This window comes from Arachis hypogaea, chromosome 20 (assembly GCF_003086295.3).
Source record: "Arachis hypogaea cultivar Tifrunner chromosome 20, arahy.Tifrunner.gnm2.J5K5, whole genome shotgun sequence".
NCBI classification, from domain to species: domain Eukaryota; kingdom Viridiplantae; phylum Streptophyta; class Magnoliopsida; order Fabales; family Fabaceae; genus Arachis; species Arachis hypogaea.
Window position 1 is genome coordinate 5,101,555 of NC_092055.1, and position 15,107 is coordinate 5,116,661.

General features: G+C 31.7%; 1 protein-coding gene, 1 non-coding gene and 2 pseudogenes across 6 annotated transcripts; 1 reads left to right on the forward strand and 3 right to left on the reverse strand.

Moving 5' to 3' along the window:
* Positions 1 to 1,437: 1,437 nt before the first annotated feature.
* On the reverse strand, positions 1,438 to 4,677 carry LOC112785320 (probable ribose-5-phosphate isomerase 3, chloroplastic; annotated as a pseudogene).
* A 3,158-nt stretch (positions 4,678 to 7,835) lies between these two features.
* LOC112785321 (uncharacterized) lies at positions 7,836 to 8,432 on the reverse strand (annotated as a pseudogene).
* A 1,187-nt stretch (positions 8,433 to 9,619) lies between these two features.
* TRNAQ-CUG (transfer RNA glutamine (anticodon CUG)) lies at positions 9,620 to 9,691 on the reverse strand. The gene has a single exon. It is a non-coding gene; the product is annotated as a tRNA-Gln (tRNA).
* Positions 9,692 to 9,889: 198 nt separating this feature from the next.
* LOC112783821 (protein GID8 homolog) lies at positions 9,890 to 13,925 on the forward strand. 5 transcript variants are annotated; one of them, XM_025826892.3, is made up of 7 exons: positions 9,890 to 10,003; positions 10,313 to 10,411; positions 10,852 to 11,011; positions 11,128 to 11,234; positions 11,762 to 11,893; positions 12,143 to 12,299; positions 13,598 to 13,925. In XM_025826892.3, exons 2-7 carry the CDS (start codon positions 10,361 to 10,363, stop codon positions 13,717 to 13,719), a joined length of 729 nt encoding a protein of 242 aa, XP_025682677.1. In that variant the 5' UTR covers positions 9,890 to 10,003; positions 10,313 to 10,360; the 3' UTR covers positions 13,720 to 13,925. The 5 variants fall into 5 exon arrangements, with proteins under 5 accessions (XP_025682677.1, XP_025682679.1, XP_025682678.1 ...); XM_025826894.3 differs by having other exon boundaries at positions 9,904 to 9,999; XM_025826893.3 differs by having other exon boundaries at positions 9,956 to 10,184.
* Positions 13,926 to 15,107: the final 1,182 nt, after the last annotated feature.

Genomic DNA, 15,107 nt, shown 5'->3' on the forward strand with positions numbered 1-15,107 from the left:
CCACAAATTGGTGTAGCACCTCCATCGTTCATAACCCAGCACAACACCTTCACCTCTTCCATAACAAAAAAAAATCAACCTACGTTTGAGCAATATAAATAAATAAATAAATAAGTAAGAAGGAAACGTACAAACGAACCAAGAGGCACTTATTAGCATAAACTGAACATATTGATCTTTCATTTTAATGGGAGACATACCAGAACATATGAAGAAAAAAAAGGGACGAAATAGAAACTCATTAAGAGAATAAAGGTTGAAAAAGAATGCTGTGACAACACTGCATTAATTAGATTTATCATATTTGTATCTTAAATAATATATCTTTTTTGGAAAGAGATTCTTTCAGCCGAGATTGCACCAATTTATGTTTCTTAGTTTTATTCTAATATTTATTCTCTCTCCAACAATCCCATCAAAATGGTTTCAAAAATTTCTTTATTATTGGGCAACTGATTCTATGATGTAATAACAGCTTATGATCTCTCTAATTAAAAAGGCTGGAGAATTATTATGGTTCACTAGCTTAGCTACAGTTCTTGTTTTGGAATCGCTTATGTTCTAATAAATATCATACATTTCATCATAATATAATTATAATAAAAAATAAAAAAATATAAATAAACAATAAAAATACTAAACAATATGAATAATAGATATATTGGATATTCATTTCACTAGGTGTACAGATGATTATTTTAATATTAAAATTTAAATGGGTAATTTGGAGGTGTAGTGTGTTTTTATTTGATTGGTAGTTGTTTATATTGTTCAAGAAAGTTATTGATTACTTAGTATAACCTTAAAAAAATATTTAATAATAAAAAAATTAAACAAAAATAATCAAAATTTATCTTATAATAATTAATAAATATTAATACTAAAAAGATAAAAAATAGTCAAAATTTATTTTATTTAATATTTATTAATTATTGTTAGAATTAATAAATATTAAAAAAATAAATTTTAACTATTTTTAACTAATATATTTTGGTTACTAAATTTTTTTTATTGTCTGATAAACATTGATAAGAAAAGCTTTATCTTTCATTCATTTAAAACAATAAAGTTTTATATCTAAACAAAATACTTAACCAAGTTGTTATCACAATTTTTTAAAAAGTACCGCTAGAGAACCAACTAGGGTCCAGCCAACTTTTACCAACTTTCTAATGAATTGGATCTCGAAACTCGTCTTAACAAAGGTAAGTTGATATACATGGATATTTCTTCTGCTAAGTATTATGATGTTTCTTTTTCATACTAAATAGATATTTTTAATATATTTTTCGAATTTTTTGTATTACAAATGTGGATATTTCTATTTTTTAAGAATTATATGGTTTTTTTTAAATCCTATAGCTGGACATTTCTTTTGTTAAGCATTATGATTTTTTTTATATTAAATGGATTTTTTTTATATATTTTTACAATTGTTCAAAAACAGCCTATACTCCCCACTCTTTCTTTCTTGAACAACTCCTGAAGCTGAACTAAATTGTACTTTTCGTAAAACTGCACCACCTCCATCGGCATCGCAAGGTCACTCCTTCGAGTCCTGACACGAGCTTTGTTTCATCGACCACCACAATGAACTCGTCAAAGGTGGCCTTCAGCAGGAAAGAGCGCCGCCGCAACCTTTTACAAGATTGAGGTCGGGTCCACCTCATCGGTGCCGTCGATGACGAGATCGAGGTGGGAATTGTCGTCGAGGACAGAGAGCGGGATTCCGAGAGAACGTGCCAGTTCCTTAGTGCGTTTGAAGGTAGGGACACCGATGATGTTGGAGAGTTAACCAGTGGAGTGGAGATGACCGAGCTTGGCAACGACAAAGCGGCGGTGGAGCCGGTGCCGAGGCCGAGGACCATGCCGGACTTGACATACTCGACGGCTTTGTCGGCAGCGAACTTCTTAAGGTCGTCTTGCGTGAGAGCAGGGGTGGAGAGGGCTTGACGGTGAGGGAGAGAAGGTTTTTATAGTTTTTAATTAGGTTTACTTAATCAGTTTTTAATTATTTAAATTTTGAATTTAAAAAATTTAAAATTAATTATTAATAATTATAATTAATTGAGTTGTTCAATTCATGGGTGGTTACACACTTGGTTCCCTATACTTTTCCTTTTTCAAATCACGCGTCTCCTTCTCCTTCTCCTTCTTTGTTTTCTTCTTTGTTTCCTTCTCCTTCTCTTCTTCTTCTTCCAAATTTACACACGCATGTTCTTCTTCTTCTTCCATTCTTCTCCTCCTCCTCCTTCTTCTTCTCTAATGTTGCGTCTTCTTCTTCTTTTTCTTTTTCGTTATCATCATCACCAATAACACAAATATTTCGCAAACATCTTTATTAGTTCTGATTTTCTCTATTGCTATCATTAAATAATTTTGGTTCATTTCTTAATTTATTTTGGTTCATTTGTGTGTTAATTGAGGTTCACTTGATACTGTTGATAAGTATTGACCAAATTTTTATTCATTAAGTAATTTCGATTTATTTCTTAGTTTAATTAAAGTTCATTTGGATCCAAAAATGAATTCGACGTGTTTTTGTTAATGATTGAGTCTTTTTGACAGTTTGTTCAAATTTGAACTAATTTCGATTAATTTGTATGCTAATTGAGGTTCACTTGATACTGCTGATAAATATTGACTAAATTTTTTATTTCTTAAATAATTTCGGTTCATTTCTTAATTTAATTGAGGCTCATTTGGATTCAAAAATGAATTTGATGTATTTTTGTTGATGATTGAATTTTTTTTACTGCTTGTTCAAATCTGAACTAATTGAATGGAATATAGTGGAATCTAATGCAACTGAATAAAGTGATAATGAATAATTTCATTTATCTTTGCAAAAAAATTTGGTCAATCTTATCAGCAATATCAAATGAATCTCAATTAACACAAACACATCAAATTCATTTATGGATCCAATGAATCTCAAATAAACCAAAAAATGAACCGAAATTACTTAAAGAATAAAAAATTTGGTCAATACTTATCAGCAGCATCAGGTGAACCTCAATTAATACACAAATGAACCGAAATAAACTAAAAAGTAAACCGAAATTATTTAATAATGGCACCAGAAAAAATCAGAATCAATAAAGATGTTAGCAACATATTGGTGTTGTTGGTGATAACGATAACATAAGAGGAGGAGAAAAAGAAGAAGAAGAGGAGGAGGAGGAGGAGGAGAAGCAGATGAAAAACATACGTGCACGAAGAAGAAGAAGAATGAAAGAAGAAGAACCTATAAGCACGAATTTAAAAGAAGGAGGAGGAGGAGGAGAAGAAAGAGAAGACGAAGACGAAAAAAGATATGTTTTGCGTTATTGAAATATGTGTATGTATATACTGGTATAATAAAAGTAATTTTTGTTGAGTTTAGACTAACTTAATTAGATTTAGTTGTAAAAAACATTTAGATGTGTAACTAAACTAAATTTAAAAATCATTCATATTTAGTTCGATAATGTTAGAAAAAAAAAAACAGTTAATTAATATTCGATTATGTCTTACAAGATTGATCTTGATTTGGTTATTAGAAAGAAATACGTGTCTAACTAACATTGACCATGTATGTGTCAAGTTCTTTTATTTTCTGATTGTTAATGATGCATAATTTCATCCATTTATTTGAAAGAATATCGAGGTTCGCATTTTCTAATTTTTCCCAAAAAAGAAGTATGATGAATCAATTTTGCTCATCAAATCATCGCTATAACATGTGAATGGAAATTCTATGGTTGCAATAAGTTGTCTATGCTGACTGATATATGATTTGGTATATATTTGACCGCATTATGTACAGAGATTGTGAACTGTATTCATTTATAATTAGTTTGCATAAAGATATATATATACGATAAAGCATGGACTAAATTTAGAAATGGATTATTATTTTATATGTAGTGGCGATAATAACTAGCTTTTTTGTTTTTCACAGGTAAAAATATATTTCATTAACGGAAATATTTGGTAATAAAAAAAAAATAACCAAAAACAATCATAACTTGTCTTATTTAACATTTATTAATTGTTATGATAATTAATTAATACTAAATAAGATAAATTTTTATTTTTTTTTGTCTACTTAACATTACCCTTTCATTAAAATAATGAATAATGAAACATAAGAGTCTAAGTCAGGATAAGGTAATGCAACGGTGGAGATCTTTCAAAGAAACACATTTGATGAATCATTTAATTGTTAATAACTAACTAATGTAAAATAATTTTGCATTGTTAATTTTTTTTTTCTTTAAAAAAGTGTCCAAATTGTTATTGTCAGATTTTGCCGCAAAATTTTAAATTTGGCGAATTTTTGTTTAAATTTTTTTTGATTTATTACTATTAAAAAATTTACTCTTAAATCTATCAGTAAAATCCGTCGTTAAATCTAACAATATTTGACGTATTTTTTGTTTGGTATAATTATTAATATATACTATATATATTAAGGAATAGAAATAATCATTCTCCGTTTGTACATTCACAAATCACTCAATTAAGGTATATAGAATTTAATTAAAAGGGTATTAATAATGGGGGGAAAAGAAACAGTGTTATTATATTGCAAAATGTTTAATTATTCTATGAACATATATATAGTCATATCGAAAAGACTATACAAAATCACAGCGCATGGAGTAGTATATATATATATTGACCAATGACCATATTCGCGTGTTGGTTGATTAACATATCATAGATGGAAAATTAATGCATTTTGGTATATATTCCAAAATGGTGGTTTGTCTCTTAAATATATATATGTTATGTAATGGAAAGCTATATATATATATAGCTCACTACTACATACTGTTTTCAAGAATCTAATCATAGCAAAGTAGAAAGGTGGTGTTTTTGTGGCGAACCTTGTGCGTTATGACTTGAACTACGGGAACCCTAAGTGCTCACATGAATGGGAGAGAGAACTACTCAATTTTCTTCTTCAACAATCACTTGGATTACCTTATTAATTATTTTACAAAACGATGACATATTAGTAATAATATTATTTAAAAAAGTGCTACTTTTTAGAAGATAATTAATTCTAGAATAATAGTGAAAACTACTGAATCGATAAATCAAAATATAATGCATGTAAGGTGCATTTAGTTTATATTTTTATTTTCAATATTTTTTATTTTTAAAATTTTGTAAAAAGTAGGGTGAACGCGGATCGGATCGGATCGGATCCAATATCCGCAATTTTTAGTTTGGATCCGATTCGATCCGCATATTGATATATCCGCAAAATACAAAAATATTTTTAAAAGTTTATTTTTTTTAAAAAATATCAATAAAATTCATTTTTTCTATTTTTTAAATATGTTTATTCTTAAAATAATATTAAACATACTTTTTTTAAATAGTAAATTAAAATAATAATATAATATATATGATAATTATTAGTTGAAATAAAACATAAAAAAATATTTACTTATTTATTTTTTTATTTTTGCAGATACGCAAATATGCAGATAGGATGTGCGGATACTTACACAAAATCCACCATCCGATCCAACTAATTAAGCTCAGGTAGGTGTTCACTCTTTCCAAATCCACCTAAATCTACATAAACATTATGAGTTAAATACACCATGTAAATGCAGAGTAGAAAATAGATGAAAAAAAATTAAAACAAAATACCTTTTTACAGTGTTCAAGTAATGGCCTTGCCAATGAGTAATAACTCAAATGACATAGTCTCCCTATACTTAATTAAAAGGTTACAGGTTCGAGTCTTCTATCTTTGTTAAAAAAAAAAAAGTAATGGCCTTGGATCTAAATCTAATGCAACATTATTATTCAGCTTCTTTAATTAAGGTATGTGCCTTTGCAATTTTATTTGATGATTGTTTCAGAAAACAGCTTAGAAGAATAATTCAATAGCTTCCCAAATTAGTGTTGAGATAGTAGAGCGCACTTTGTAATGAGGGATAGGATTAAAATCACACACACATGCATGAATATGGAGTCAACCTCATTGTCAAATCAATAATAATTTTTAACCAACTAATTTATTTTATAAGGGCCATGCAGGCCAGGAGAGGGTTGCATACATAATTAAATAGGAACTTCTTCTATTTCTATATAATATAAATTAAATTACATCTACCTTAATTCACTTATAACCTACCATTTTAACTCCTCGAATCAGCTGAAAATCTGAATTATTGAATAAAAAAAAATGTACATGCATGTGTATATGTATATGCTCAGTTCATAAATATAAAATTAGCACTTTGGTCTAAACAAGGTAAAGTAGGTTCAATTAATATTATTTTGGATATAGTACTATTTTAATTTCTTAATATTTGGACCAAATTTTAATTTAGTTTATAATATTTTAAATTTTATAATTTTTTTTTTTAAATTTTAAATAGGTTTTGTGTTATGTTACCGTTAAATTTGACACTAATAACAATACTAGTTAAATCATATATTTTTCGATGTGTTGAAAAAATATAACCAAAATTTTATTGTAACACTTTTTCTCTTCAATTTATTTTTATGAAACTTCAAATCCTAACAATTAATTATCTAACGCTTCAAAATTAAAGAAAAAAATTTTATATTAATAATTATTAGTATATCGATTTCACTTACATACTGAAATTGAATACTATTGACTTTTCAATATGCAAATTATTTGTGTCAAATTTAATAATAGGACAATATTAAACCCGCTTAAATTTTTTTTTTTTTTGAATTGAATAGAATACTTAAAAATTTTTAAGATTAAAAAAGAACATTTAAAACGTTAAAGATCAAATTAAAATTAAGTGGAAATGTTTGGACTAAAATAATAATTTATCCTATTATATATTTTTCATGTTTATCACGTACACCTTTTAATTCTCAAGTTTCAAAATTCTGACTATATAGGGACCAGCATGGACCCAAGATTTAGTGGCATTGTGTGTGTCGTTTATGATTGAAAAACAACATATGCATTTTCATTGGCTAATTAAGGTATAGGCTATGGGCTAATTGATGCATCTAAAGAAAAATTCTAATAAGGTAGTGGATACCTACCACAAACATTATTGTTCATCAAAATCTAAATTAAAGTAGTAGTAGTCCGAATACATAAATCCGGTATTTATATTATCATGTTGCAACAATTCCTAACCCTATATATATAATAGGGTTCAGCAATTTAACTTGAATTCGTCTCACTTTAATTAGTTCATATGAAGAGCACATGGCTTGTTTTCTATCACCTTATTCAAAATTCAAAAAGCAATTAAAGAGTTAGTGTGGGACAACATAGTAGCGCACTAATAATTTGATGATAGAGCTTAATTAGTTAATTAAATAGTATATACTATATAGCTACTATAGTCTATAGACACATAAAAAAAAAATACTAATTACTATAATTTTTAAAATAAATTATGACACACCATGTACACAGAGAATAAAATAATTTTTTTACTGGATTAAATAAAATACAACATGTTATATAAAATAGTCATATCTGTAGTCACAAAAATAAAAAAACATAAATGTTAACAAAAATATTAATATTTATCTTATGAGTTCTGCTAGAAACCAACTAGGGTCCAGCCAACTTTTGTCAATTTTTTAATGGATCCAATTTCGAAACTCATCTTAACAAAGGTAAGTTGATATACATGGATGTTTCTTCTGCTAAACATTATAATGTTTCTTTTTCATATTAAATAGATGTTTTTAATGTATTTTTTGAATGACTGATGTGGATATTTCTATTTTTTTAAAAATTATATGATTTTTTTTAAATCCTATAACTGGACATTTCTTTTGTTAAGTATTAGGATTTTTTTTATATTAAATGGATATTTTTTTTATATATTTTTGCGATTGTTCAAAAACAGCCCGTGCTCCACCACTCCTTTTTCTTTGAACAACTCCTGAAACTGAACCAGATTGTACTTTTCGCAAAACTGCACCACCTCTATCGGCATCGCAAAATTGTTGGCAAATCCAAAACCAGCAGCACCACCAGGACCAGCCAAGTAACCGTGATTGTTGGCGAGCGACGACGGCACAAACTCCTCAGCCATGGGGTTCAACTTTGACAAAAGCTCCACTAAATCCCTCATCTCCCTCTTATAACTCTCACCACAGTTCTCCTCATTCCTTACCGCATTAATCCCAACATACCTATCATTGTTAACCACCATCTGTTGACCCTAGACACCGTTTCCATCAAACCCATTTCGAATCTGACCCACCTGAGCCTTGTAATTACCGTTAGGGACTAACACAACAGTATTTGCACCTCTATCTTGGTTGAATACACCGTTCAAATCACCACCACCACCGTTGACAGCACCTCCACTTCCGCCGCCGCTGTCGCCAGACCTTGCCTTTGATTTCTCCATCTCAGTGGTGTCTGATGAGACAACACTATTGTCCAATTTTTGACGGGAAGAACCGATTTATAAAAAAGCTTCCTCATTTTTCTCAGCTTTCAGGTTTATCAACTTTTGCTTCTTCGACGGCAAACTTTTTGAGAGAAAGAATATGTGTGTATTGTTGTTGGGAGTGTGCAGGTTATTATAGAAGAGAAGGAAAATATTTTTATAGTTTTTAATTAGGTTTAATTAATCAGTTTTTAATTATTTAAATTTTAAATTTAAAAAATTTAAAATTAATTATTAATAATTATAATTAATTGAGTTGTTGAATTCTTGATTGATTACGCACTTAGTTTCCTATATTTTTCCTTATCTTATATTTAAACTAACACTAATTAATTATAATTAATTATGTTCTTATCTAAAGTAGTGTGAGCCCCCAATGTTGGCGAATATAAAATCAAAGTCTACTTATCCTAAAACAAATTAGGCAACATGGGCTGGTAAATGAGCACCATTAATTATGATGAAACATGTTAAAAAGGAAGTTTATTAATGTCTGAATATTATTGGGTGTCTGACCTCTGACCAATATGAAACATGAAAAGACACACTACTAATTAACAATGGAAGCATGTATGTATGAATGTATATGTGGGACAAACTATTCGAAAGGATATGATCTGCATTGACCAGTTAGTGGAAAATCAGATAATCCTCGCTTTCATTCACACCATCGTTATCTCATCATATACATGATTACACCTACGAATTCATGAATATTGTTATTTATTTATATGTCAAATAATTTTGATTTCATTTGGTGATAGGGATGGACGACTTAGACTATATGCGTTTTTGTGTCTTCCTTATTTTTATGCTGATCATTGGAAACTGTTCCAAAATTTTAACATATACATATAATTAGGGGCATGTATGTATATCGATTGAAATTATAAACTAGATTGATATTGTTTCAAATTACTTAGAACTAGACGAGAAATAATTCATAGTTGATAACAAACTTATCCTATATCCAATATATAATTAAAGAGATTTTATATTCATTGAATAATGTATATCCGCTGGTTTTAGTCTTTTAGATCCTAAACTCTAAACGAATAAATAGAAACAAAAAATAATTCAATAATTGGAATCTAGTTACTAGCTAGCTAGATACTCTCCAAAGTGATGAAAACATTGTAGATCAAAGAATGTGACGAATTCAAAAGCCGACACTGTTAGTAGTCCAAAAATGAATCATAAAAAGGTCCCACCGAGATTTGAACTCGGGTTACTGGATTCAGAGTCCAATGTCCTGACCACTAGACCATGGGACCAGTTCTGTGTATGAATTCTACATATAATAATATATTAATTACTTTTTTAACCGAAGTAAAAATGTAAAATAATGGAAACTGTGTTTCTATTGGGCTGGGTCCGTATTTCTTTTGTTGGGCCTATGTTGAGACCCGGTCCATTAATGAGTCGGGTAGAAAATAAAAAACAAAGCGGATATTTGTCCCAAAAAAAAAAAAGCGGATCCGAAACAATATCAACGTTGAAGAACGAGTCCATAACCCCCGGTCAGGTTCCGTACAATTGAAGTGAAGGGAGGGAATCGCCTCCTCGCCGGCACACCGTAAACGTAGGTAGGTACCTATACACTCTACTCACTTCCCGACCCCCGTTCACGTTTTCTACCTAAAACTTACCCGGAAAATTTTTCACCGCCATTTTCCCGGAAAATTTATTCACTTTCTACTACTCTGCTTCTTACCGTTTGTATCCATCTCCTGCTTGTGGAAATTATTTCCCCCTTTTGTTAGTAGGGTTTGTAAACATTTTGATCTGAATGTCTTGGAGATTTTTAATGCAACAGTTTGATTTGAATTATTATTGGTTCTCGTTTGTTGACCTTCAATCTTGTTTTGGTACCGATTTTGTTTCGGATTTTTCAGGAGAGGGGCATTTTGGAGATTGAAAATGGGGCTTGATTGTGTGCACTGATGTCATTGTTCTGGATTGTGATTCGTCAACTTGCAGAGATCGAGGCAATGGTATTCTACTATTTCTCTCCTCTCACTCACATAACACACTTTTTTACCAGCTTTATTTGTTGATTGGTATTTTACTGTTATTTTCTTTTTTTGATGGGATTGGTGTTAACTGTTAAGGATCTTGTATTTGAGTTAATTTAGGAGCTCATGGTATTGTTTTTCTTTTTCTACATTCTAATTCTATTTGATTGTATATAGATTCTGAAAATTAGTTCAGATAATCAGATTTTGATATATTTTGTGCGTTAATTTCTCCTACAAAAAGGACTGTGTGAAGTATGTGGAGCCCATTAAAGTTTTTGTTTCATAAGTAATACTGTGTATGGACTGATTATAGAAAGTGTTATACACACTGCTTGGTAGTGAAAATGAAGTGGCAACAATATATGTGAGGGCAATGCAATCCTAATTATGTTGCCTTTGAAATCTTTTGTGTAAAGGCCGCATCAAAGAAGGTGATAACAAGAGAAGAGTGGGAGAAGAAGCTCAGTGATGTCAAGATTAGGAAAGAAGACATGAATAAGTTGGTAATGAATTTCCTTGTTACCGAGGGTTATGTTGAAGCTGCTGAGAAATTTCAAATGGAGTCTGGAACTGAACGTATCCTCTTTTAGTCTCCTGTTTTTTTTTTTCCTTCATTTTTGTTTTTTTATTTTGGTCTTGGTATGATCTCAGCTTCTCTATTGCCCTTTGTCTCTCCTTATTGATATGTATAGCAGATATAGATCTCGCAACCATAACTGATCGCATGGCTGTGAAGAAGGCAGTACAAAGTGGTAATGTTGAGGATGCAATTGAAAAAGTGAACGACTTGAATCCCGAGGTAAGCTTCTCACTACTACTAGTCTTTTGTTAATAGCATCCCATTTAATCGTATCATAGTCTCCTTTTGTTAGTGTGCCCGCATCATGCATGCAATATTCATATGCTCAATCTATTTATTGCTTCGCACCAATTAAGGGCATTGACACATTAAGTGATGTTGAAAATTCCCATGTTGAACATAAAATGATAGTGTTTGTCTTGTAAACTAAATGTGTTGTACTTCATTATTGGGGAAAAGGGGGCTGAGGAAGGGGGCAAACTGTTCAAATGGAACTTGGCATGGAACTCTTGTAGTTGGGTTTGTTTACAAGTTGATATTGCCTGCTCAATTATCCTCATTTTTGTATTCAAATTGTGTGAAGCCTGCCGTTCAAGTTATGTATTGTTTCTTGCTAATTCTACTTCTCTGCTTTTTCTGAACCTCATTCTTTAAATCCAACAGAGTGATTTTGTACTGATAGCACATATTCATTCATATGTACTAGATAATTAATATTAATTTTATGATACTTGAGCTCACTGCAGATACTAGATACAAATCCCCAATTATTTTTCCATCTTCAACAGCAACGGCTGATAGAACTAATCCGAAACGGGAAAGTAGAAGAAGCTCTAGAATTTGCTCAGGAGGAGCTTGCACCAAGGGGGGAGGAAAACGTAAATACCATCTGATGATATTTTGTATATTTATTTTACATATAATCTCTACTAGCTAGTGAAGTGTTTCTGGCACTTCCAGTAATGTGCTAGTTCTTCACACTGATGTTTTTACTCAGATTGCCTCTAGTTAGAAAAAAAGAAAAAGAAAAAAATACCAAAAATGGAAATGCATTGTTACAGTGGAAAATTGTGTAACTAGTTACACAGACTTGGTACTAACACTTTCTTAATTTGGATTCCCTTCAGCAAAGCTTTTTGGAAGAGTTGGAGAGGACAGTTGCATTGCTTGCCTTTGAAGATGTCTCTAACTGTCCTGTTGGAGAGCTTCTTGACATATCACAGCGGCTAAAGACAGCAAGTGAGGTGAATGCAGCCATACTTACAAGCCAAAGTCACGAAAAAGGTCTGTGTTTGCTACAAAATCTATTTATTGGCATATATAACTTGGGTATCTGTTTCTTGCTTTAAATTATAGTTTTGGAATATTAAATTATCTGAGGATTATATAATACCTTATGTTGGAGACTCAAACCTGACTAAAACGTTTAGGGGAAAAGGGAATTGGGCCACAATCACTCAACCAGTCCATGGGTAAATAAATAAACAATAAGATGGTGGGTTTTTAGAACTGAGTAGTAGAAAAAAAGTGGGTTTGTTTTATGGGGAAGTTGGTTATACTGAGTTGGGGGAAGCAGGAGATTATTCATACTTTTTGAGAATGGAATTTTGAGGTTGAAGAAATCCTCTATGCCCAGGAAACCCAAAGTAGTAGAGAGAAAGTGGGTTTGTTTTATGGGGTAGTTATCTTGGGGTCGGGGAAGTAGGAGATTATTCAGACGTTTTGGAGAATAGAATTTTGAGGTTGAAGAAATCCTCTATCCCCAGGATTTTTCTTTTCATTGGCATTGATAGTTTCTGCATTGTTCTTGTTGTTAATACAAAATCTAATATGCGTAGACTTAGGCTGGACTAGAGCTACTGCCTCAGTTTTGAACATATACTTTTCTCTTCCCTACTTGTAGTGTATATACCACTTATAACGGCATAATCTTCTAAGATGTCCATGATCGAGATACAATTTTTGTCAAATAGTAACTGTTGCATTATAAATTTGTCAATTTCAATAATAATAGATGTTTTGCCGGATTTGTCCCAATTAAACCAATGCTCCTTTGGAAAGCATGGACTGAGTTCTGATTATTTATGACTGAATATGAAAGATGGATTCAAAATTCTAGTTGGTAAATATCTTAATGTATTCCTAATTTCACAAATCTCAGTTCCAGTGGAATACTGAGAGGACTTATTGTTCATCATCTACTAGTTTCAATCATTTTGTAGTCTTTTGACTTCCTTTATAGGGGATGTCAACTGTTGGCAATCCATTTATATTATATGCGCTTTAGATCTGAACAGAAGATTTGGCTTACTTTCGCGGAATGTTGTGTTTGGAATCTGGATTCAACTTTGAACTTGAAGTGTGATTAAATTCACTTCAGATGAAGTGAATGGGGGGAGGACCATTACTGGTCTTTATCTGGAAAGATCGGCATCAAATATCCCTAAGTAACTGATATAATTGTGAACTTTTGCCAATTGGTCCTATGTTCCTTAATAGGGATTGTTGTATTTAAACAGTTGAAAACCCCCTAAGTTAGATTGCTGTACTATCATTCATTTAACTTTGATTTATTGAATCAGATCCAAAACTTCCAAGCTTGCTGAAGATGCTGATATGGGCCCAAAACCAGCTGAATGAGAAAGCAGCTTACCCTCGGATAAATGATCTATCCAAAGCTATATTAGAAGATCCTGCTGTCTGAATACTTGCCGCATTTTAGGTTTCGCATGGAGCTGTTATGGTCATTGCATTGAAAAATTATTGGTGTACTTGAAAGAGAAAGGTACTGTCATAATTGGTGTCCATTTCTCCTAGGTAATATATTCCAAGTGGTTTTACCCCATTGTACAAAGAGATTGTCAAACAGAAATCAATTCTTTCCATGAGATAACCGATTGTTTAGACATATATTCAGTTGTGCATTACGGGTAAAAAAAAAATGATTCTTTCCTATCAGGTTGAAAGGTGGTTAAGCTTTCAAAAAGAAAAAAGGGTGGTTAAAAAATGCAGCCTATCATAATTTCCAATTAGTGGGGACCGTTAGTCCATTACTATCTTCACATCCTTCTGTGTGCCTCATTAATGCAATATGTAATATTCCAGCATAAGCCAAAGGAAGTAAACGCGTGCCAGTTTTCACCAAGTAATAATTTTAACGTTGCTTTGCTTCTGAACCAGACAGCGCATCACAATTTACCTAGCCTAGTTTTTCCTCTTTTGTCTTGCTATGTGAACACTCTCGCTCTAGCTATATCTATTCTCTCTAACTCAATGGTAAAACTCAAACGCACAAAGTGAAGAATAATGTGAACTGTGTGAGGAGGATGTACACTGAAACAAGAGACCAGAAGTCCAGAACATTACAAGATCCTTGAAAATTCCTACAATGCTTTTTCATTTGTTATCCTAAGAAACTAGAAACATTAAAATACTACCCAACATGAAGAAACAAAAAACGAAGCGTGTTCTTTTTAGAACCTGTGAATTAAGGAGCAGCAACGTAACAGAGTCACTTGGTTTTGACCCAAATAACATAAACCCAGGTTGTGTTGTTGTGGATATCTGGGAGCTCATGGACTGTTGCATCTGCCATGAACATCTTTGCAGCATCTCTAATAAGGTGGTGGCAAGTGCCGTCGTCAAAGTTGAGTGCATAACTTGAAGGATCATATTGGAACTTGATCTGCTTCTTTCCACCATTGTTGTTCTTGAAAGCCTTCTTCACCGCAGAACGCATCCTCCAAAACAAGCTCCTGCACCTCTTCTTGCCAAAACCGTTCACCCACTCGTCCAAATTCGCAAGCAACCCCATGTTTCAACAGAAAGAAGAGAAAAGCTTCAAGCTTTATTGTCCCAGTGTGGTGTAACACAAGAGCAAGAACAAGGGTATGTACTTTATAGTGAATATGGGAGTGGGAGCATGGTATGGTGTTTTCAACAATGGACGTGTGAGATGGGTTTGTCGAAATGCTTAAAAAGGTTGAAGCTTTATGTGATGGGGGTGATGGGTGATGGAGAAGAATGAACACTGAAAGAGAAGGATAATAGTCTTTTTGGTCTTCTAAATAAGAAGGTGCGCAGACTGATGAG

Excerpts from the sequence above, each read along its gene's own strand:
- LOC112783821 (XM_025826892.3), top strand. The coding sequence starts at position 10,361 with ATGTCATTGTTCTGGATTGTGATTCGTCAACTTGCAGAGATCGAGGCA. Across the intron at positions 10,412-10,851 it reads TTGCAGAGATCGAGGCAATG|GCCGCATCAAAGAAGGTGAT; the intron begins GTATTCTACTAT and ends TTTTGTGTAAAG. Across the intron at positions 11,894-12,142 it reads CACCAAGGGGGGAGGAAAAC|CAAAGCTTTTTGGAAGAGTT; the intron begins GTAAATACCATC and ends GATTCCCTTCAG.